The sequence below is a fragment of the Cygnus olor genome, chromosome 8 (assembly GCF_009769625.2).
Source record: "Cygnus olor isolate bCygOlo1 chromosome 8, bCygOlo1.pri.v2, whole genome shotgun sequence".
Taxonomy (NCBI): Eukaryota; Metazoa; Chordata; class Aves; order Anseriformes; family Anatidae; genus Cygnus; species Cygnus olor.
Window position 1 is genome coordinate 13,108,166 of NC_049176.1, and position 20,622 is coordinate 13,128,787.

Genomic DNA, 20,622 nt, shown 5'->3' on the forward strand with positions numbered 1-20,622 from the left:
GTCACCACTGGTGTTCTGCTTTAGGCACTGTGGGACAGGGAGGAAGCTCCTTCTGCTGGCAGATTTTGCAGTGCATGGACACGTGTAGGTGAGCACGTGCATGTGGGGCAGCAACGGCTGGAAGGAAAGCAAGCGAGGAAGCACCTGAGGAGAACCCACTTTTGCATAGGTCCCAAGGGAGCAGCAACGTTTGTGTAAGGCCTTCTCCAGCCAGTGCTGCCATCAAGATGGGTGACGATTCTCCTGCAGTGGGTGGTGGGCACCAGTTTGTTTCAGGTCTAGTGTGTTTTGAAAATCATGGCCTTGAAATTCTGCTTTGGGTAGTGTTGTGTATGCATTAATGCAGCTTTTAGAGGTGACTTTGAGTGATGGTGGAGGATGACGAGGTAAGAGTAACCAAAGCAAATATGCAGAAATGACTAGAGAGCGAGCTGTGTCAGTGCTTGTTTGCAGAAGTGAGGTCAGAGGCTGAGTGCGAATGGCGAGACAGAAGGAATAATATGAAAGAGCCAAATAAGGAAAAATCGCAATTCTTGTGGAAAGCTTCCCGATGGTGAGAGCTGGTCTTCTAATAGAGAACTCGGCCAAGAATTTGGGTTTTGGAGCAGAACGGATTAAGTGCATTTCACTAAAGGAATAAACAGACCTATAAGAACTCTGCCAAATAGGTGGGAATGCGGTGTTTTTGTCTCCCTACTTAAAAAATAATGAAAGAATCAGACAAGACGATCTTGGTTGTCAAATGTCAATATGCCACTAGTGCATTTGTGAAGCTGGTTTCCTTGTTGTGAACTATATTAAGACACAGTGTAAGCAATTAAAAGGGAGCAGCCTGTTTGTAAAAGAGAGTTGAATCAGTCAGCGGAGGCAGGTTAAACTTGGCAAATGGAGTCACCAAAAGGCAGTGAATTCAGGCTGGTTGTACTAGGAGGTCACCATGGCGCGAGGAGGCGCTGAGGGAAGCCCTGAGTCACCGCTGGGTACATCAGTGCGCTGAGGCTGTTGGGCACCTTAAAAGGTTCAGGAGGAGACCTGAATGTTAATTAGCCCAGATCTGTTAGCTTTGGAAGGAGCAGAGTGTCAGCCTAATTTGGGCTGGGCTCCAGTCCCTAAGGCAGAAAGGTAACTGCAGCGTTGGGCTGGGGGTGAACTTGTTGGGCACCTTCATCTGCAGGTGCTGGTGTCCGTGGCCCACTCGCGGTCACAGATCAAGGCAATAAGCAGTGCTGAGCTGCAGCATGAGGACCATCCTTCCCTGAGATCAGCCTCGGGGCTGCTTTCGGGGGTCACAGGGATGTGCCAGCGTCCCATTTCTCCTGCGTGTTTGGCTATGGGAAGGGCTGGGAGGCCCTGGTGTGGAGGTTTCACACTGATAGCAAAATTAATGCCACTGCTGCGCTCTCTCATTCCCGCTCCTCAAAGGAAGGCAGGGAAAAAATACAGTGAAAACAGGCTCAAGGGTTGAGATAAGGACAGGGGTACGGTTCATGGTCCCCTCCCATGGGATGCCGTCCTTCCCAAACTGGTCCTCAGTGGGCTTCCCCCAGGCTGCAGCTCTTTGAGAAGAACTCCCCTCCTTCACTGACCTCGGTTTCTGCAGAGCTGTTTCCTCTGTGTTTTCTCACTCCTCTCTCCCCACTGCTGTCATGCAGCAGTTTTTCCCTTTCTTCAAAATGCACTCACTGGCTCGGCTTGGCCAGCAGTGGGTCCTTCTGGAGCCGGCTGGCACTGACCATTCTCTGCCATGGGGCAGCGTCTGGGCTCTGCTCACCCCCTGCCACCCAAACCCAGCACACCCGGCCTTCAGACTGCTCTCCTCCCCTGCGGACTCGGTCGCGGCTGCCTCAGACGTGCAGGTGAGGAGCAAGGCAGAACTGCCTTCGGGTCTCACACGGCAAGTCTGCAGCCCTTGCGACCAAAACGCCGATGGGCACGGGGCTCCGGGGCATCTGGTCCTCATCCCTTTCCAGCACAAACGCAGCTGTACTGGGCCAGACCAATGGCCTGTTTAACCTTATTTTCTGTCTCAGGTGTAAAAGCAGATAAACACGCATGACAGTCGCTGATAATTCCCAGCCTTTCTCCCATCTCTAGGTGTGGGGATTTCCTGAACTTAATGCCTGTAGATCCTGATAGACTTTTTTTTTTTTTTTTAATTTTTTTTTATTAGCGTGTGTCCAAGCTGACTTCAGGGGCTTTTTGCATCCCCAGAAGCCTTTGGCTGTGGGTCCTGCTGGGCCCCTCTTCCTGCCTCCCTCCAGCCCTGCTCTGGCAGGGTGGCTCAGCGTCCCGGGAGGCTGCACGGGCAGCCCCTGTCCCCCCTCCTTGGGCTCCCCATGATCTCATCCCCTCTCACTCCGCTACCTGTTGTGCCGCCGGCGTGCCCGGGCAGCCCCGCTCCTATGTGCCGACCTGCCTGGAGGGCGGTGGCAAAGCCCGTATGGAGGAGCGTGGACGGGACAGAGCTGGGCAGCCACCATCCAAGTCATGTTGTCCCAGCAGCCATTTTCCCCGGGACGGTGTCACCAGCAGGCCCTCGGGTGCTGCGTCCCGTCGTCGGCAATGCCTTTGGCTGGCGGCAGGCGCATGTGCACCTGGCTGCGCTGCTGGGCTGGGCTCCCCTGTTCACGGTGAGTCAGAGCAAGGCACCCGCGCTCTTCCTGCTGGGAGTGACTCAGGTGGAGGAGCTGATAAAAACCACGAGGGTGGAGGGGGAACACAAATAAGAACGGAGCTCAAGTGCAGCAGCCTGGAGCTGGGGCTTTGTGTGCCCAGCGCCTGCCACAGGGCTGTGGCGATGGCCAGGTGCTGGCTCGTGGTCCTGGCAGTGTCCCCGCTGCTTGCAGCCCTCAGCACCGAAGGAGGAGAAGGTGAGGCTTTCAGGGGGCTGGGGAGGTCTGCTCTGGGGCTGGAAAGCTGTCCTGCTGGCAGCTTTGCTGCCAACCCCGGGAATGTGGAGCCCTTTGGGTCCAGCAGCGCTCTTCTGCTGGGCCACGCTCTCCCCTCCTGCTGCTGGGGATAAACCCACACCCCTAAAGTGCTTCTCCTCAGGCTTCCTCTGGAGCTAAATTCCCGTGAGCACCTAGACCAGTTTTTACCAGCGTCCCTTTTGAGTAACTTGTTTGGGTGTAATTACTTTATTGCTTTCTGAGGAAAGCTTGGCTGCCTGGGTGGGATTTGGGTGTGAGCACAAGGATTGCACAGGGAAGGGATTTGTTTGCCTGCCGCCGCTGATAACCAGCGTGTTTGCTGGCTGAGCCCGAGGAAGAGCTGGAAGCGTCCAGGATCCAGCAGCAACACATGCGGAGTTTGTGTTTCGTGTGAGCTGGAGCCTTACGGGATGCACGCAGTCCTAAAGACCAAAATCAGCTCTTTACATGTTCTTCATAAATGCTGAGCAGCCTCAGTTGTTTTTGTTTGTTTCTCTGTAATACTGCTGCTCGGAAATAGGCTTGCAGGATTTGAAGCAGCTCCCTTTATATCAGATTTCATTTAAGCGCAGTGGAACATGATAGGGGAAAAAAGTGCTGAATGAGTGCGTTTTTAAAGGACAGACCTAATTTGGTTTGCTTGCTAATTGGGTAATTACTACAGCAGCCATAATTGTGTTCTAAAACACCGATGGAGATTTTTATTTTCTGCCTCTGCTCGCTGCCTTGGCTGCAGCACACGTCCCCAGGCGTTGGTTGGGGCTGGTTTAAGATTCTCCAGGGTGTGGGGATGAGCTAGGGTGGGGGGCGGCTCACAGCTTTCCAACCCTTTGAGTGCGAAATGAGGGAGGAAAAAGGGGCTTCAGTTGCCTGAGCGGAGGTGGGCTGGGGTGTACGAGGAAGGTGAGGGGCTCACAGCTCTGAGCTCCTCTGGGTGGCAATGGCTGTTTGAAGATTTCAGCGAAGACTTGGAGGCTCCCGGCTGCGATTCTTGGCTTGGGGAGATCCAATGGAAGATTACCAGGCTGCAGAGCACCTATGACAGCAAGCATGCAGACAAGCTGACATCTCTAGCCTGGTGCTGGCTGCTGTGGTACATGTGTGCTTCTCAAAGTCGGCACTGCAGTGTCTGTAGCCAAGGCGCAGCGTGCTTATTCACTGCGTTGGAAAGAACTGTCTCCTTATCCAAGCCTTTCCTATGTTGGGGTTTACATCAGCACAGCAACCAAACATTTTTCATGTTTTATTCTGCTGGGTGGAAGCTTGGGGAGCGAGGTCCTACTGGATGTGTGCCCCAGACCTCCCTCATCCCGATGCGGCACTGAAGAAATCTGTGGGTAGGGCCTTGGGGCACCCAGCTGCAGAGCAGCTCCTGTCCTTGGCTTTGAGTCGGCTCCATCTTGCTTCACCTGTGGTAATGCTCAGCCTGCCGAAGGCTGCCAGGCTCCAAGAGAAGACCAGCAGCAGCGGTGAGGCCGTGGCACCAACCTGCAGTAGCATTGTGAACAGCTTCGTGTTAGCCAGCCCTGAATCCATGCCAAGGCTGGGAGTCAGCTCTCAACATGCTTCAGCCTTGGAGCAAGACCTGAGAACAGGCTTTCCTTCCCCGGGGAGCTGTGATTTGGCAAGCTAGTAAATCCTCTGGATTGTTAAATCCTCTGGATCGTGCAGGGCGAGGTGTGGGTGGGGTTAAATGCTTTAATATGGAGGGAACGGGAGGGGACGGGCACCAAGCAGTCACAGCGTGCAGGCGAGTGCAAATACCTTGGGAAACAAAATCCCATGGTGCTTCTTTTGGAGAATTTTTTTTTTTTTAATCATTTCTGCCCTTTGGTCACTGGAGATGTCTACTGAGGCTCTGAGCGTTTCTTCCACTCCGACCAAGACAGGACTTGGGCTCCTGCAGGTGTCCCCAGCAGGCTGGGCAGTGCTGGGTGCCAGGCTCCTGGTGGCAGGGCTGGACCAAGAGCCACACTTGCTAGAGCTAGGAAAGCTCTGTCCCTGTTTGCGCCAGGTTGTCATCGTTCCTCTCAGTATCAGGCTGGGCTGAACGTGCTCCTCAGGTACACGAGTGCTGATGGGCTGATGGCAGTGGGCCTGCAGGCTCGGCCTTGGCCCAGGAATGGCAGGGGCCCCGGGACAGGGGGGGAGAGAGGTCTTCGGTGGCTGAGGGCACCAGGTGGAAGCCGGCTTGGGACGGACCTTTGTGGGCAGTGCCAGGGCAGCTTGGAGCGGCTCCTCAGCAGGCTCTGCACCCTTGAGGGTCCTGCTTTATCCCTCAGGTCACGTCTTTCTGCTGCCTGTCTTTGCCAGTCATTCTCCCAGCCTCAGCTGCTCTAGTTGGTGCTGCTGCTGAACTGAGACACTCCTCTGCAGTAAGGCTCCTTGTGCTGTAGTACTGGTACCTGAGGGCTTTGCAAGTAACTGGAGGTGGCTTCTCAAGAAGAAATGGACAAGGCAATGATGAGGGGCCCCGGAGCAAGCACACCTGATGAGATATCTGCCGCTGCTCTCTGGAGGTCTCAGTGTGCCCTGGCTTTACTGGAACACAAGGCCTCACGTCTGACCTTCCCACATCAGTCATGCTTCGATGTTGGCAGGCGAAGCTTTTCTTCCTGGGGAGGGCACAGTGAAGTGCAGCCACCGGTGTAAGGCTGCCAGCAGCATTTTTATCTGCCTCTCCATCAGCACGCTTCCATGGCGCTCCAGCAGCCACAACCTCCTGGCCACGAGGAAGCCTGCATCGTGGAGCTGGGTGAAGACACCTGGTGAACATCTGTGGAGGTTTCTCTGCTGGGTTCACTTCTGGCAGAAGTGGAGGTTTGAGGGCTGGCAAGCAGGCAGGAGAGACCTCACCTCTGCTCAAAAGCTGGTTCTGAAACTGCCCGGCCCAAACGGTGCCTGGCCTGGAGGAAGTGGGAGACGATGGAGGTTTCCCTGGGCAGTTGCTCTATGTTCATAGGCAGCAGGATGGTTTTGGAGACATTCCTCTAAAACACCATCATAGGGAGACACATGAGGGGTCCCCATCAGCCCAGGGGAGCGGGCAGGAGATGCTGCTGAGCACCCTAAGTTCCCTTGTGTTGGAGAAGCTGGGGGGTGGGGGCGAGGCTGGGGGCCAGGCTGTGCTGCAGGGGCTTGGGGCGTGGGCCATGCTGGAGGTGACCTGGGTGGCCCTGCTTTCCCCTGGAGCAAGCGGACAGTTGGGAGGACAGCACTACCTTGGCCACAGGTCCCTTTTCAGCAAGGTTGCATTGCCTACAGCAGCTCTCGTCCCACCTGCCTCCCCCTTTCAGTGCCACCTTGAATGTGGTGCACCGATAAACGTGCAGCTGTCGAGCAAGCATAAAACATTCCTGGATGCTGAGAGCATGTCTTTCCTCCCCTCCCATATTTGGCCTGGAAATAACTGGCAGCAAAGCATGCCTTGCGCTGGTGGCACAGCTCTCCACTGTGGAGCATGGCCTCCAGTGGCCATGGCTGGTGACTCTCTGGGGCGGGACTGAGAGCATCGCCGAGCTCATTTTGGGAGATTTGTGTGGCCTGGACTTGTTCCTCAGGTCATGGGCGGGCTTCACAGTCAGTACCCTTCCCTCTAACCTCCTCTTTTCTTCTCCCCAGCCTGCGACTGCAACGGGATGTCCAGACAGTGCATCTTTGACTGGCACCTACTGATGGAGACGGGGAATGGGTACCGCTGCCTCAGCTGCTTGGGCAACACCGAGGGCCCCCGCTGTGAGCGCTGCAAGGAGGGATACTTCCGCCAGCGCGACGGGGACTGCTGCCTGCCCTGCCGCTGCCACCCCCAGGGTACTGGGCCACCACCGGGGCTGACAGGGCGGTGGGGTTAGGGAGGCCTAAAGAGTTTGCTTGTTGGATTTCTGCTGCGTTTTCCAACCCCGACTCCATTGAGTGCATTCGCACTTGTGCAAGGCTTGGCTCAGTAGCCCTGGCAGAGCTTGTGGCTGGTAGGAGGAGAAAAAGAGGAGCAGAGAGGAAGAATGGCCCCCCAACAAGCCCCCAAACAGGCTGCGCTGTGGCAAGGTCTGCCCTGTGCCTCCTGCTCCCCTCTCTCCTCAATCTGGCAGGTGGCCAGGACCAGCCAGGAGCTGTCCCACAGGGAACTGCTCCTGCCCTTGTCACAGGGGATGCCAACCAAGCCCCAGCATGGGGAGCCCAGGCTTTTGCTGGCCTCGTGAGCCAGGCTCAACGTTTCTGCATGTTGCAGCATTTGGCAGGCTCCATGAAGTCCCTTAATTGCACCGTAAAAGTGAAAGGCTAATTCCTGAGCTCACAGCATCACACCTGGGGACAGGACGTGCTGCAAAGGGCCACCATGCTGCGGGGTGGGTGGTAAGCTTCAGCCCCGCCCCAGTTCCTCTGCCTGCTTTTCACATTGCTGCAGTTTTAAGGAGAAATGATGCCTGGAGCACCCCAACGAACATGAAAAACGGGTGGCAAGCAGAGAGAGCAAAGGGGGGGCTCCCCATGCTTTGAGTGGAAAAATCCAGCTCAGCTCCTCCATCCAGGCTCCCTCAGCCCTCAGTGCAGCAGTGACGGCCGCTGCAGCTGCAAACCTGGCGTGATGGGCGAGAAGTGCGACCGCTGCCAGCCGGGCTTCCACTCCTTCTCCGAGGCCGGGTGCCAGAGACACGGGCAGTAAGTGCTGGTGGCCAGCCACGCATGGGGACAGCCACGGGGACCACCTCCGGGGCTCTCCTGTGCTGACCGGGGCAGAGGTGCTTTGTTTCATAGGTGGGTTTGCCCATGGGCGACCCATCTCCATCCTTGGGGAGAGCAGGGGTGGGCTTCCCATCCTGCCTGCAGAGCTCACTGCCACGTGGTGGCACCAAAATGAGAGCTTAGCAGCTCTCTGAGGCAATGCTTTACCATCCAGCTAATGCAGAACAGGCAGCAGCTGGGCGAGGTGATGTAGAACAAAACCAGCCCAAGCGCGGGTCTGCACAGTGTCACTGTCCTGTGTAGCGACGGCCCTGCTGCAATCACATCCGTGCAAAAATTGCTGTTGGATGTAGGTGTTTATTAAGAGCAGGTCATTAAGAGAAGGACCAGACCCTGTGAACAGCAGGACCAGCCCCCTTCACATGTTAAGCACCTTTGGAAGTGTCAGCATCATCAGTGCTGCAGCCTCTTCCTACTCGTTGTGCCCCACCCTGGTCCAGCTGGGGGGGGGGGTGGATTCTCTGATGTCTCATATGACCAGTGCGCTGGGGCACCGAGCCCCCCGCTGATCTGGAGGTCACCGTGATGTCCCTGCTGTCCCCGTTGCAGGAGCCTGCAGTGTGCCTGTGACCCAGCCGGCAGCACGGGGGAGTGCATCTCGGGCCGCTGCGTCTGCAAGGGCGGCACCACTGGTGAGCGCTGCGACAGGTGGGTGTCCAGGGGGCTCGGGGCACCGTGCCCGGGCTCATCCCCATCCCCACTCCCAGATGCTCACCGAGCCCCCCCGCAGGAGGGGAGATGCCTGCAGGCTTGCCCTGGGGGCAACCCTGAAAGGCAGCAATGGGTGCACACGGCTGCCTTCGGAGGGTTGGTTGAGTTTGCTGTGTGCAGGTTTGTGTCCTACAGCAGGCTGAGCGTGGGAGGGAGAGGAGAAAAACCACGCGAGCATTGTAGCCTTTCTTTTCCAGGTGCAAACAAAACTTCTATAACTTGGATGCTAGAAACCCAGCAGGATGCTCACCATGTTTCTGCTATGGACACTCATCCTCATGTGTCAGTGCAGAGAATTACAGCATCCACAGGATCACCTCCAGCTTCCAGCAAGGTGAGGCCATCCCTGCAGCCCCAGGGCTGGTGTGCAGGGGGGGTTGTTGCCACCCCCCTGCCCTTGAGTTACCAGAGGAGCCCTGGACAGGCGTTCCCAGCTGCTGTCAATGAGGTTGTTGGTGTGGGTACAAGCAGGGTGTGGCGGCAAGCAGGTCAAGACACAGGAAACCAGAGGGTTTTTTTTTTTTTTTTTTGGAAAGATGCAGCTTGCAGAAGATGCTGGAGAGCTGGAAGCACCCTTCCCTGTCTCTGACTGGGGGTGCTTCCTCTGTGCTTGCCCTCCAGGTGCAGAAGGCTGGACAGGGGTCCGTGAGAATGGGTCCCCAGCTGAGCTCCAGTGGTCTCCACGCCACCAGGATGTGTTCATAGCGGCGAGGACACGGGAAGCGCTCTACTTTGTGGCACCTGGTATGCACAGAGCCCAGCTGATCGAGGCAGAAGGGGGTGACCTGCGGGGGTCGGCGGGGCTGGGGAAGGAGGTGGCATGGGCAGAGTGAAGGGACCGTCCTGGGGCAGGGAGGTGACACCCCCCAGTGCTTCCCCAGCCTGGGAGGTGATGCTGGGGTCAGCCACTGCAGTGCTGCTTGGTCTGACCCTGCGGAGTGTGCCTTCAGGAGGAAAGCAAAACTTTAAGCCTGTAATTCCTTCCCTCCGGTCCTCTCCCCTGCTTCCATTTGCAGCCAAATTCCTTGGGAACCAGCAGCTGAGCTACGGCCAGGTGCTCTCCTTTGATTACCGTCTGGACCGAGGGGGACAGCAACCCTCCCCGCACGACGTGGTCCTGGAAGGAGCTGGCCTGCGAGTCACTGCCCCCTTCTTGCCTCCCGGGAAGATCCTGCCCTGTGGCGTCAGCCAGACGTACACCTTCAGGTGAAGGGGAACTCGGGATTCGGGCAGGGTGAGCTTGGTGGGCTCAGGGACCTAGCTAAGGTCCCTCAGAGGCGGCCAGGCTTAAGTGGTTTGGGTTGGTGCTCTGTGCATCTCTCCTCGTGGACAAGGATGAGGGTGAGAGGGTGGTAGGAGATCTCTCCTGAGTCAGGATGGGGGCTTCGCTTGGTGCCGGTTGTGCAGGTGGAGGTTGTCCCCTGGTGCTTTGGGCACAGGAGGGAGATGGGAGAGAGCAGCTGGGACAGCTCATGGTCTTCAACACAGCTTCTACCTGGTCCCGTGCGCAGGTTGGATGAGCACCCCAGCAGCAAGTGGAGCCCCAGGCTGAATTACTTTGAATATCGCAGGCTGCTGGGGAACCTGACGGCCCTCTGGATCCGAGCCACCTTTGGGGAGTACAGTAAGTGGGGGGAGCCACAAGCGTACGGCACAAGGCTTAGCTCTCCTTGCTGCAGACGAGTCTCCAGCTGGAGGCAGCCATGCTAAAAGGTGTTTAACAAAGAAAAACACGTCATAACATGGGCCAAATGAAATCATGAAGGGCTTTAGCAGGATGCCAACAGCCGTGGGGTGGGGGAAACAAGACCTTAGCTCTGGTCCACCTGCCCCCACTCTTTGTGGTTGGCAGCGCAGCCCATGTGGAGATGGATGCAGAGATGCAGGGGCTTGCAGAGCAAGCCAGGATCTTGCAGGTGAGCTGCTGCATCTCCCACCAGGCATCGGCTACATCGACAACATCACCCTGGTGTCAGCACAGCCTGCCGCCGGCATCCTCGCACCCTGGGTGGAGCGGTGCCAGTGTCCCGACGGGTACCAGGGCCAGTTCTGTGAGAGCTGTGCTGCTGGCTACCGGAGAGATGCTCCCAGCATGGGGCCGTTCAGCATCTGTGTGCCCTGCAATTGCCAAGGGGGAGGAATTTGTGACCCGGACACTGGTAAGAGGAGTCGTGACCACGTTGTGTGTGCTGGGAGAGCGGGGGTGCAGGGTGGCTGCCCGTGTCCCAAAAATCGAGCTACGGGGGGATGTGGGAGGGAGATCCCTGGCTTGCGGGTGGCTGGTGGTGGAGTACAGGAAACATCACAGATAAAACTCTCTAAAACCTAGAAAGAGCTGCTGCCTGAATTAAAAGAAAGGTACGCTGGGGTCAACTTTGGCTTAGTTCTGGTTGTGGTCAGAAAAACATCTCCTATTGCCTGGGTAGCATCACAATCTTTTCTCACTTTGTGTTCTGAAGGTAGGGATGGTGTGAACAGACATCAGTGAGTGATGTGAAAATGCTTCACTACGCATTTTGCCAAAGCAGCCTGCAGTGTTGCAATGTGAATTCAAAGTAACGAACGTGGATGAGGTTGAACATGGATGTGGTGTGGTGGGGCCTCAGCTAAATGCCAACAGCACCCTTGCTGAGGGCACTGTATGTCCCCTCCTCAGTTCTGATGCAAAGGGAAAAGCTAGCGTTGAGTTGCTCATGCTCGGATTCGTGGAGGGTGTCCTGCCGGGGGTGTGACAGCAAAAGGCTTGTCCCAAACCCTGTCCTTCCTCCCTCAGGCGAATGCTACTCGGGAGATGAAAACGTGGGCAACAGCATCAGCTGCCCGTTTGGCTTCTACCGAGACCCCCGGCCCCCGCATGGCTGCAGGGCATGTCCCTGCAACAACGGCCAGGGCTGCTCGGCAGTGCTGGGCAGAGAAGAAGTCGTCTGTGACCACTGCCCTCCTGGAGCCGCCGGTAACGCCCTTGCTCTGGTCTGTTAGCCCATCCCCAGGAGTTTTTGTGTGCTTTACGTGGAGGTGTGGGTGTCTGTGGGCTGGGTGGTCAATCATGCCTTCTCGCCAAGGCTTCCCCACCCGTGTACCCCACTGCTGCTCTTGCTGGTAACCTGGTGTTCAGGCAAAGCACCAGCACCCGTCGTGCCAAGGGCTGTGCAAATGTGTGTGCCCTGCCCTGGAGCTGCATGTGCTGTACATACACAGAGCTGTTCCTGCAATCACCTGGGAAAGTTATTGTACAAACAGATAAAGTGCGTGGGGAAAAGGATTGATGGGGAGGGAGGGGAACAGTAGGACATGACTCGCCAAGGAAAATCATTGCACTCAGCTTTTGGGAGCTCTTTGGGCGCTCGGCATTTGGGAGGTGGCAGCCTTCAGGCACAGCGTCCCCATCCCCATGGGCTGAGGGAGGCTGGGGGCTTCCAGTTTGTGGCCAAGACCCTGAGCTTTTCTCGCCCTCCCTTTCTCAGGGCCCAACTGCGAGTACTGTGCTGATGGCTATTTTGGAGACCCCGCAGCCTCCCGGCCGTGCCAGCCCTGCCAGTGCAACGGCAACGTGGAGCCCAACGCTGTGGGGAACTGCAACCGCCAGACGGGCGAGTGCCTCAAGTGCATCTACAACACAGCCGGCTTCTACTGTGACCGCTGCAAGGATGGCTTCTTCGGGAACCCCCTGGCCCCCAACCCTGCCGACAAGTGCCAGGGTATGAGGACAGGGACGGGCAGGGGGCTGTGCTCGAGGACACAGCCTGGCTGCAGGAGGTTTCAGCAAACCAGAGCCTGCGGCTGCAGGGGGCTGTGCGTGCGGCACCCAAAAACCACACAGCAGCACCCTGGGGCCAAGTAAAGGCAAACCTGCGGTGGGCACGGTCTGAGCACCACCACTGGGGATGAGTAAGAAAGTCCATGCTGGCATGCAAGAAGGCTTAATGGACCCTGTACATTTGCACTTTGGCCTTGTGGCTTTTGGTGTTTGTTCTGTGCTCCAAGCCCTTGGCAGAGGTGACGAGGGGTGTTTGCTCGCAGTGCTTACCCGAGGCAAGCTGCGTTACCCAAAGCAGATCTCCCTCTCCAGCTCGGGCAGGAGGTGCATGTTCCCCAGTGGTGGCAGGGCCCTGGGGACGGTGGGTGCTGCGAAAGCCAAGGCTTTGTCAGAGCACGGGGTGCCTTGTGGGGGTTGATGTATGTCCTAGGGGCTTCCCTAGGACACTTCCCACCTGTGGAAAGCGAGGTTGGAGGGAAGCAGGGAGAGGCAGTGGGTGGAAAGACGTGCCCAGAGCAAGGAGCAGGGAAGGTCCTGGTCCTTGGCCACTCTGACCTGTCTCCATGCTCCACAGCCTGCAACTGCAACTTGGTGGGGGCCGAGCCCCTGACATGCCGGAGTGATGGGAGCTGCATCTGCAAGCCTGGCTTTGAGGGCCCCGACTGCGAGCAGAGCGAGTGCCCAGCCTGCTATAGCCAGGTGAAAGCCCAGGTGAGTGTCCCTGCGTCCATCTGTCTGTCCCTCTGGGCAGCCCACTCCCTGCACAGAGCTACGCGGATGCTCCAGCTTTGGAGATCGTTTGAGCTGGTCAATCAGCATTTGGTCTTGGAGCAGAAAGGTGGGAGGGGAGACCATCCTTGTTTCCTGGCTTTCCTTCCCCAGAAGCACAGCCGGGCAGCAGATTTGCAGCCAATCCCGAGGTGCAGAGCCCAGCCATTGTATCGGTCTGGCTGTTAGCAGGTGAAGCCCTAATGCTGTGGTCCCGCTGGCTCTTCATGGTGGCCCTTGTTATGGCTGTGATCAGCAAGGCAGCAGCTGAGCAGAAACGAGTGGCTTTGCACTGAAATGAATGCAAAGATACGGTTACCCTCAAGCATCTTGTCCTGGCTTCCCCATGAGAGGGAAAGGTGGTTCTGCAGGCTGCGCCTGAAGTTTGTGCTTGCATCTGACTCAACTGATGTAAAAAACAATGACCTAGAGCTGCTGGCCTGCTGTGCCCATAGCAAGCAGTGTTCACCTAAAAAACAACTCCTTGCTCCATATTTCTACGCTATGGGTCTGGCTCATGCCCTGGCCTCTCCTCCATGGGTTTGGTGGCCATGCACTGATGACCACCTGTGTTTTGCAGGTGGACCTGTACCTGCAGCAGCTGCAGGAGCTGGAGCTGCTTTTCTCAGAGGCACAAGCTGGCGGCGGGGTCATGGATGAGGAACTGGAGAGGAAGATGCAGCTGGCTGAGGAGACATTGCAGGCCATCCTTGGAGAAGCTCTCAGCCTGCAAGGTACCACACAAAGGTTGCCATCAGACAGGGCTGGAGGAGTAGGCTGGGAGGGAGCGGCTTCTGGGGGTGCCTCTGTGGAGAGGACATTTGTCTCTTGAGAGAAATCGTTCAGGAGATGACAGTCTGGGGCAGCTGTGTGTACTTCCCTGAGCGTGTCCATGGCACGGGACCACTGAGAGTCCAAGGGAAGGGGCAACCTGTGTCATATCACGGTGTGGTTTTGCTGTCCCTGCCTTTTTGCACTTCATTTCAGCCACTGCCTCCCTCTTTCCCTCTTCCCAGCCTCCGACAGATCTCTGGAAAGCCGTGTAACCAGGATGAAGGGACAAGGGTCCAGTTGCCAGAGCCAGCTGGATGACACCAAGGCAACGGTGGAGAGGCTGAGGTCTCTCAGCAGGCAGTATGAGAGGCAGGTGCAGGACACCAGGCAGCTGCTGGAGAGAGCCAGGCTGGACCTGGACCGAAGTGGATCCACCCTGGGTCGAGTCGTAAGAGCACCTTTGTGTGACATGCTATTAGTTCAGCCCAGCCAGTGGGTTGAAAAAGTCCATGGAGAGAGAAAGAATTTGACGTGTTACAGTTATGATATTTGCTTTGTGAGCAGAGAAGAAATTGTGGTGGATAGGACTGGCTCTTTCTGTAGGGCTGGGATCTGGAGAGCTGCAGGCAAGGGTCTCTGGGTGGCTCTGGAGGTTTAGCATGCCACAGCTGCTTTTTTCCCTGCTGAATCGGATGCAAGGCCAGGGAAGAGCGATCACACTTCTCTCCCTCTCTCCTCAGACTATTGCAGTTTCACACTTGCCTGGAGGCTCAAACAAGTTCTTGATCCTGGCCCAAGAGGCTCTGAGGTTAGCCAACAGGTGAGTACCTCCTCGTGGTGCTGGCAGGGGACTAAGAGCCTGCTGGGAACATGGGAGGGCCCAGTTTGGTGGCCTTGCCTAGCCCTGACGCTGCAGCTCCCGTGGGCTCCATACAAGTCCTGGAGCAGGGGAGACATGTCTGCTGGGTTGTCTTTGGTGTCCCCTGTTTCCCATGAGAGTGATGTTGGGCAGTGTGTTTTACAAGCATCTTCCTGGTCAGAGTTTGGCCCATGGGCATCCAGCTGGAACAGGCAGCATCTACCTATTCCTCTGGTGCTCCTCTGCCCTGGGGAGATGCAGGAGGAACAAGCGAAGCAGATGATCCCAAGGTGCAGGTCCCCTTCTCAAACAAATCACATTTCCTGGGAGAGCCTGACCCAGCACCTCTGGATAAAACCGCAAAGGACATCGATGGAAGAAACTTGGGTGGGAAGCTCTTCTCACAAGGCTCCTCCCGTGCTTTTCAGCCACATGCAAGCAGCAAACAACATCGAGCAAGCCACGAAGGCGGCGCAGGATGACTCGCAGCAGGCACTGGAGCTGGTGCGCATGGCTGTGAGTGGGGAGGCAGCGGCCTCTGGTTCCCTGCAAGGGCTGCTCCAGAAGTAAGTTGATGGCTATGTCTCAGCGGAGGGAAAGGGGCTGCGGGGTGGAGGAGAGGGGTGTCCAAGCCTCTGTGTCCCCCCCCCCCCGGCCTCCTCAGCTATGTGTCAGAAACATGCAGCTGGAGGCAGGATGGTAGGACTTGACTTTAGTCCTTGGGTTTAGTCTTCCACGTTGTATCTGCGCAGGTATGAGGAGCTGAAGTCACTGGCTGGAGGCCTGGAGTCCAAGGCTGACAGGACAGCCTCTGAGGCAGACAAGGCTTATCAGAGCAGCCTGATGCTCCTCAGCTCCCTGTCTCGCCTGATGAAGACCAATTTTGGGTCCTTTGAGGTGAGGGCTTTGATCCTGTGGGGCCAAGCCATCCCCTTTCATCCTGCCCCCCCATCAGCTCATCCTGTTCCAGGACCCCATCCCAGCTGGGCCCTGGTTGTCCCACTCCTCACCCTTCTGCCCCTGCAGCTGGCTGTGGTACGAGCATCCATCGCTGCTTGCCACAGTTCCCCGTGAACAACAGGGTGACATTGAGCCCCCCCAAGGCAGTGATCCCATCTTTGTGTTTCAGGGGGAGGCAACCCAGCTGAAGAAGGATGCAAATGCTCTCCTGAGCATGGTGGACATGTACACGGCACAGTACAGGCAGCTGCAGAGCCGCACGGGCCTCTGGGAAGAAGAAATCAAGCAGCTGCTGCAGAGAGGAGAAGGCGAGAGAGCAGTAAGTCACTGACTGAGTCACCTTGAGCTTGAGCTGCAGGTGGCATGTCCCTTGCATTGCAGACACTATGCACTGTCCTCCCCTGTGCCACAAAGGGGCTGGATGTCACCCTGCCATGCTGCAGGATGGCACATTTCCCCAAACACGGCCCGTTGGGATTGGTCCCACCTTCTTCTGGTTCTGCCAGAGCTGGAGTGAGATGCCACCATGTGCTCAGAGCTGCTGGTGCAGGCTCTCCCTAGCACACCTCCTCCACGTGAGGCAGGTTAGGGACCTGCTCCAGGACAGACTGGAGCTAAGGTGGCTCACGGTGGCTTGAGCCGGTTGAGGAGCGCTCACGCAAGCCTCTGCTGATAGATCAGGCTGTGGTAACCTAGGTTCAGGGGAAACAGCAGGCATTTGGGAATGGGCTTGCAGTCTTCTCTCTCAGCACAGCTCCTTGCAGGCTGCTGCTGTGGTTCTTGTGACTGCCCTGGGACCATCTGATGCTCCTGTGCTGCGTCCTTCACCTCATTGTGTCCCCTCGGTCTGTCACAGATGCTGACCCAGCTGCTGTCCCGAGCCAACCTTGCCAGGAGCACAGCCCTGCAAGCAATGAGTGCCGGCAACGCCACCTTTTATGAAGTGGAGCAGATCCTGAAGAGCCTGCGGGGTAACCTTGTGCTCCTGACCTCTTCCTTGCTCCCAAATTCCGTGTTACAGCTGAATGTGCTCAGTGGGCTGCAGGTGGCCTCTGCCAGAAATGTCCTCAGAGCCGGGGTGGTGGCATCACGTGCTGCTCCGCACCGTGTCTGTGGTGGGGACATGCTGCCCAGGGCCTGGTGATTGTCCCAGTGCCCCCACCAGGCCAGCAGCTCTTGTGAGAAGGAGCAAACACCTGTAGGAGATCCTCTCTGGCAATTGCTCCTCTCCTCCTTTCTTACTTGTGCTGTCACCATTGTGGCCAGACTTTCTGGAAGATGAGAGAAGTCTAAACCAGGCCAAGCCAGGAGGAAAACCCTTCCTTTTCTCCCCCTCATGAGTTCTCACACAGGTAATGCCACTTCATGCTGGTGTGCATTTCTTTTAGAGTTTAACCTGCAAGCAGATGACAAGAGAAGGGAAGCTGAAGATGCTATGAGAAGGCTTCCAATTATCAGCAGCATGGTAGCAAGCGCCAGGGAGAAAACAGACCGAGCGGAAACCATCCTAGGCAATGCTGCTTCGGAATCCAAAGCAGCCAGCAGCATAGCAGGAGAAGCGAAGGAAATCACCATGGGGATCCAGCAGGTGAGGACAAGCCCTGGTGCTATTGCTGGCAAAAAGAGGTTTGGAAGGACAAACTGTGGAGGAGGAGATGGTTGGTGACCCCTGTGGTCTTTGTGGTGGATGTGATGCATTGGCTTTTTTGTTGACTTTTGTCTATAGTGGATCGTGCAGAGATACCTGAGGTAGCTGGAAAAGAGTGGGTGCATGGGGATCTCTGCAGGCAAATTTGTCCCATGGGGATCTCTGTAGTATCTTTCTGTAGCCACCTCTTGGTGACCAAGGGGATTTTTCACACTGAGCCCTTACCTGTCACTGCTATGGCCAGAGCTGCTGACAGGCTCATGAGATCCCAGGCTTGGTGCTGGTGGGTCTGACACCCAAACTGCGCGTCGTAATTCCCCAGGGACTCAATAGCATGTGCCAGATGGGCTGAGCCCTGATCGTACAAACAACTCTCTGCACCAGCTGGTGAGAGCACATGAAGGACGCAGGAGAACCTGTGATAACTTGGGTCCCAGGGTACCTGGAAGGACCCAGTTCCCACCAGTTCCACGCCTGGGTGCACCCAGAGTGATTCCAGCCATTCTCTGCCCCCGAGCAAAATGCCTTTCCCTTCTGTAGGAGCTCACACGGCTGAAGTTGGAGGCCAACAAAACAGCTGATGGTGTCCTCGCCCTGGAGAAGGCAGTGGCAGCCCTGCAGCACGAGGCCAAAGAAGTGGATGGAGAATTCAAGGGCAAGATCTCAGAGGTTGAGGCGGATACCGCTGTGATACGGGAGGTGGGTCCCTGGCTCCCACACCTTGTCCCCTTCCCTGCTGACATTTGGGCAAGGCTTTGATTTACAGCTTCCACCTTGCATTCTTCAGACAGCTCAGGAAGCTCAAAGTGTCCATTACGAGGCTGACCAGGCAGAGGTGGCCGTGCAGGAGACACTAAGTGCCCTGGAGGAGCTGCTGCATCTGATGAGTAGGTTTTGCAATGTTGCTGTAGCCATGTAGCTCAAATCAGGCCACCACTGGGCTCTGCGTGGGGGTGCCGAGTGTTTTGTGGGAACTTGCCTCAGATGACACCTGTAAATTGGCTGGAGAGCAGGGTAAAGATGAAGTATCTAGGAGGAGCTAGTCCTCAGCCTCCACCCATGGTTACTTATTCCTTGTTTCCCTCCCGTGCAACAGACCAGCCTGGTGCTGTGGATGAAGAAGGCCTGAAGCAGCTTGAGCTGAATTTTGGTAAAGCCAAAACCAAAACCAACCGGCTGAAGAAACAGATGTCAGAGCTGGAGCAAAGAGCCACGCTGCAGAAGGTCCGGGTACAGAAACTGGACATGAGCATTGATGAGATCCTAGCAGATATTAAGAACCTGGAGGACATCCAGAGAAGTCTTCCTCCTGGCTGCTACAACACAAAAGCCATTGAATTACCTTGAGCCAGCTCCAGGAAGGCTGCAGCCTGAGTCAGGCTGAAGGTGGGAGAGCCCGGCCCAGCTGCTCTCCCCAGTCCTGGCAGGACCAGCTGCGTTGGACTTGTGTCAAACTAAACTTTACATTTGAGTTTAGCATAGCAGCTGAAGTTCACGTTGTCACGCTGGCCCAGGAGAGTCCCTGATTTTCAAAATGATCCGTCCCTCAATTTCAGGAGGAAGGAGACACCTGCTTGCATGAAGGTGCTGCTGACTGAGGAGCCCATTCCTTCTGCAGTTCTCTGAGGTGCAGGGGGGGTTGCTTGATGCCAACCTGGGGAGTTTGCACAGTCATGTTCTGAGCCTGAAGCTCAGGGCTGAGAGGTTCTCCAACCCCTTTGGATCCCCTCTCCTGGTCTGGTACACACAGAAGGACTGAAGTCCCTTTCCTTGCTTTTCACACTGCCGCCACCTCCTTGTGCTCTCTGTGGGGCTTTCCTCACCTTCTGGAGCTCAGCAGGCAGGGACTGAGCAGCGTGAAGTGGAAGCAGGGATGAGTTTTGAGCCACGGCACTGGTGATGCTTCTCATGGCTCTCTCCTCCCAGCTTGCCTGGTCCTGGCCTTGCTGGAAATGGTTCTGGTGTGCTTTTTTGGTGTGGCTTAGAGATTCAGCATCAGATGCTGCTGATGACCCCTTTTGTAAAGCTGCAGGTCTTCCACCATGCATTGCAGGCAGGTGGAAGAGAGAGGAAAGAAAATGATGCCAGTTGGCTTGGAGCTCCGGCTGATGTGCTAGATGGAGGAAGAAGGGGATCCTGTACTAGCAGGTCGGTGGAGGAGGGGATTGCTGGGGCTTCTCAAGTGGAAAGTCTTTCCTCTGCTCCACCTGTCCCCTTCAGCAAAGAGGAAAGGACACCCTTTCTTTTTGGGTCCCAAAGCCCTTGAGGAATGGGTTTTTGTCAAAGCTCCTTCTGGGCAAACATGGGTCTCCCTAGCAGCCCATCACACACACATGCACGCAAGCACAACTTTCCCTTCTGAGACCGGTCAGTTTGGTACCAGGCAGCTCCCTGGATGTGCCCAGGAAAAGCGAAGTTGTTTCCCCTCTGCATAGGCACTCAGGACCTCAGGCACTTGTCCCAGGAACAGGAGCTTTCTCTGAGGGAATCACAGCCAAAAACGCTGGCATCTGAGAGCCCAGTCCCATCCTTGCTGCAGTGCCAGCGCTTTAATTTGATCTGTTTTAGAGTATTGAAAATGGCTTGAATGTTTCTCCACCTCTGGTTTGGTGCTGCCCGATCCCTCCCCTTCCTCAAGTGTGGTGCGGGATGTTTCGCAAAGGGCGCTAGACCTGAGTAATTGTGCACAGGTTGCTTCTGCCACAAGTCTTTTCTGAGCAGAGCGTGGAGGAACAGAAGCCTGCAATCCTCCCTTCAGCCACCTGCTGCTTTCCTGCGGGCCCACCTCCTTTCTGACTCCATTTCCAGCTTCCTTTAGAGGCCATTTGGGGGAGCTCTCAGGTGCTGGTCAGCCCTGCTGAAGCCCCCTGGGCCGCATGGTGGTGAAAGAGGAGGCTCTGGACAGAGGAGGACATTCTGGGGGACTCACCCACCCCGTTATCTCTGATTCTCTGGTAAAGCAGTGCCTGTGCTTTTGCTTGATAAAGGTATACTGAGTAATTGTCTGTGTTGTATTTGTATTTAAGCAATATTCTTGCCTTTGGCATGTTTTCCTTCTCCCATTGTACAGCATAGGACAGGTATTACAGAGCTGACTTAATTCTTCTATGAGTTGGGTTTTTGAAAGGGAGGAGGCCAATAAATAATGAATACTTTTGGCTGGCTGTTGCCTACTGGTTTATCTTCTCCAGTGCCATGCTTTGGCGAGGATGGCCATGAGTTCTCCCAGCAGCTTGCACTCCTCATGCTGACTCTGTCTTGGGACTGGTTTAAAAAGACACAGCGGTGGTGAAGGATGACAGCAGCAGCATCTGTTTTTCTTTTCTTTTGTTTATTACATAATTTAAACATTTTGCTGATAAAGACTTTTCTTTTGTCAATGACCAATTTCTTCATATAGCAACAGAAGAAAAAAAAATGAGGCTCCAAAACCTTTCACAAAAGTGATATTGGTGGCATGGCAACTTCAACC

The 20,622-nt window shown here is 56.1% G+C and overlaps 1 protein-coding gene across 4 annotated transcripts; it reads left to right on the plus strand.

The window, feature by feature from the left end:
• The first annotated feature begins 2,376 nt into the window (after positions 1-2,376).
• Positions 2,377-20,307, plus strand: LAMC2 (laminin subunit gamma 2). 4 transcript variants are annotated; one of them, XM_040565474.1, is made up of 23 exons: positions 2,377-2,630; positions 6,552-6,740; positions 7,460-7,589; positions 8,223-8,321; positions 8,582-8,718; positions 9,006-9,128; positions 9,401-9,590; positions 9,896-10,008; positions 10,325-10,543; positions 11,158-11,337; positions 11,849-12,082; positions 12,716-12,852; positions 13,490-13,643; positions 13,926-14,131; positions 14,424-14,503; positions 14,971-15,108; positions 15,295-15,439; positions 15,672-15,821; positions 16,359-16,473; positions 16,891-17,090; positions 17,691-17,849; positions 17,938-18,037; positions 18,247-20,307. In XM_040565474.1, exons 1-23 carry the CDS (start codon positions 2,441-2,443, stop codon positions 18,495-18,497), a joined length of 3,639 nt encoding a protein of 1,212 aa, XP_040421408.1. In that variant the 5' UTR covers positions 2,377-2,440; the 3' UTR covers positions 18,498-20,307. The 4 variants fall into 4 exon arrangements, with proteins under 4 accessions (XP_040421408.1, XP_040421409.1, XP_040421410.1 ...); XM_040565475.1 differs by lacking the exon at positions 2,377-2,630 and adding an exon at positions 2,652-2,870; XM_040565476.1 differs by lacking the exon at positions 2,377-2,630 and adding an exon at positions 4,095-4,562.
• The last annotated feature ends 315 nt before the right edge of the window (positions 20,308-20,622 follow it).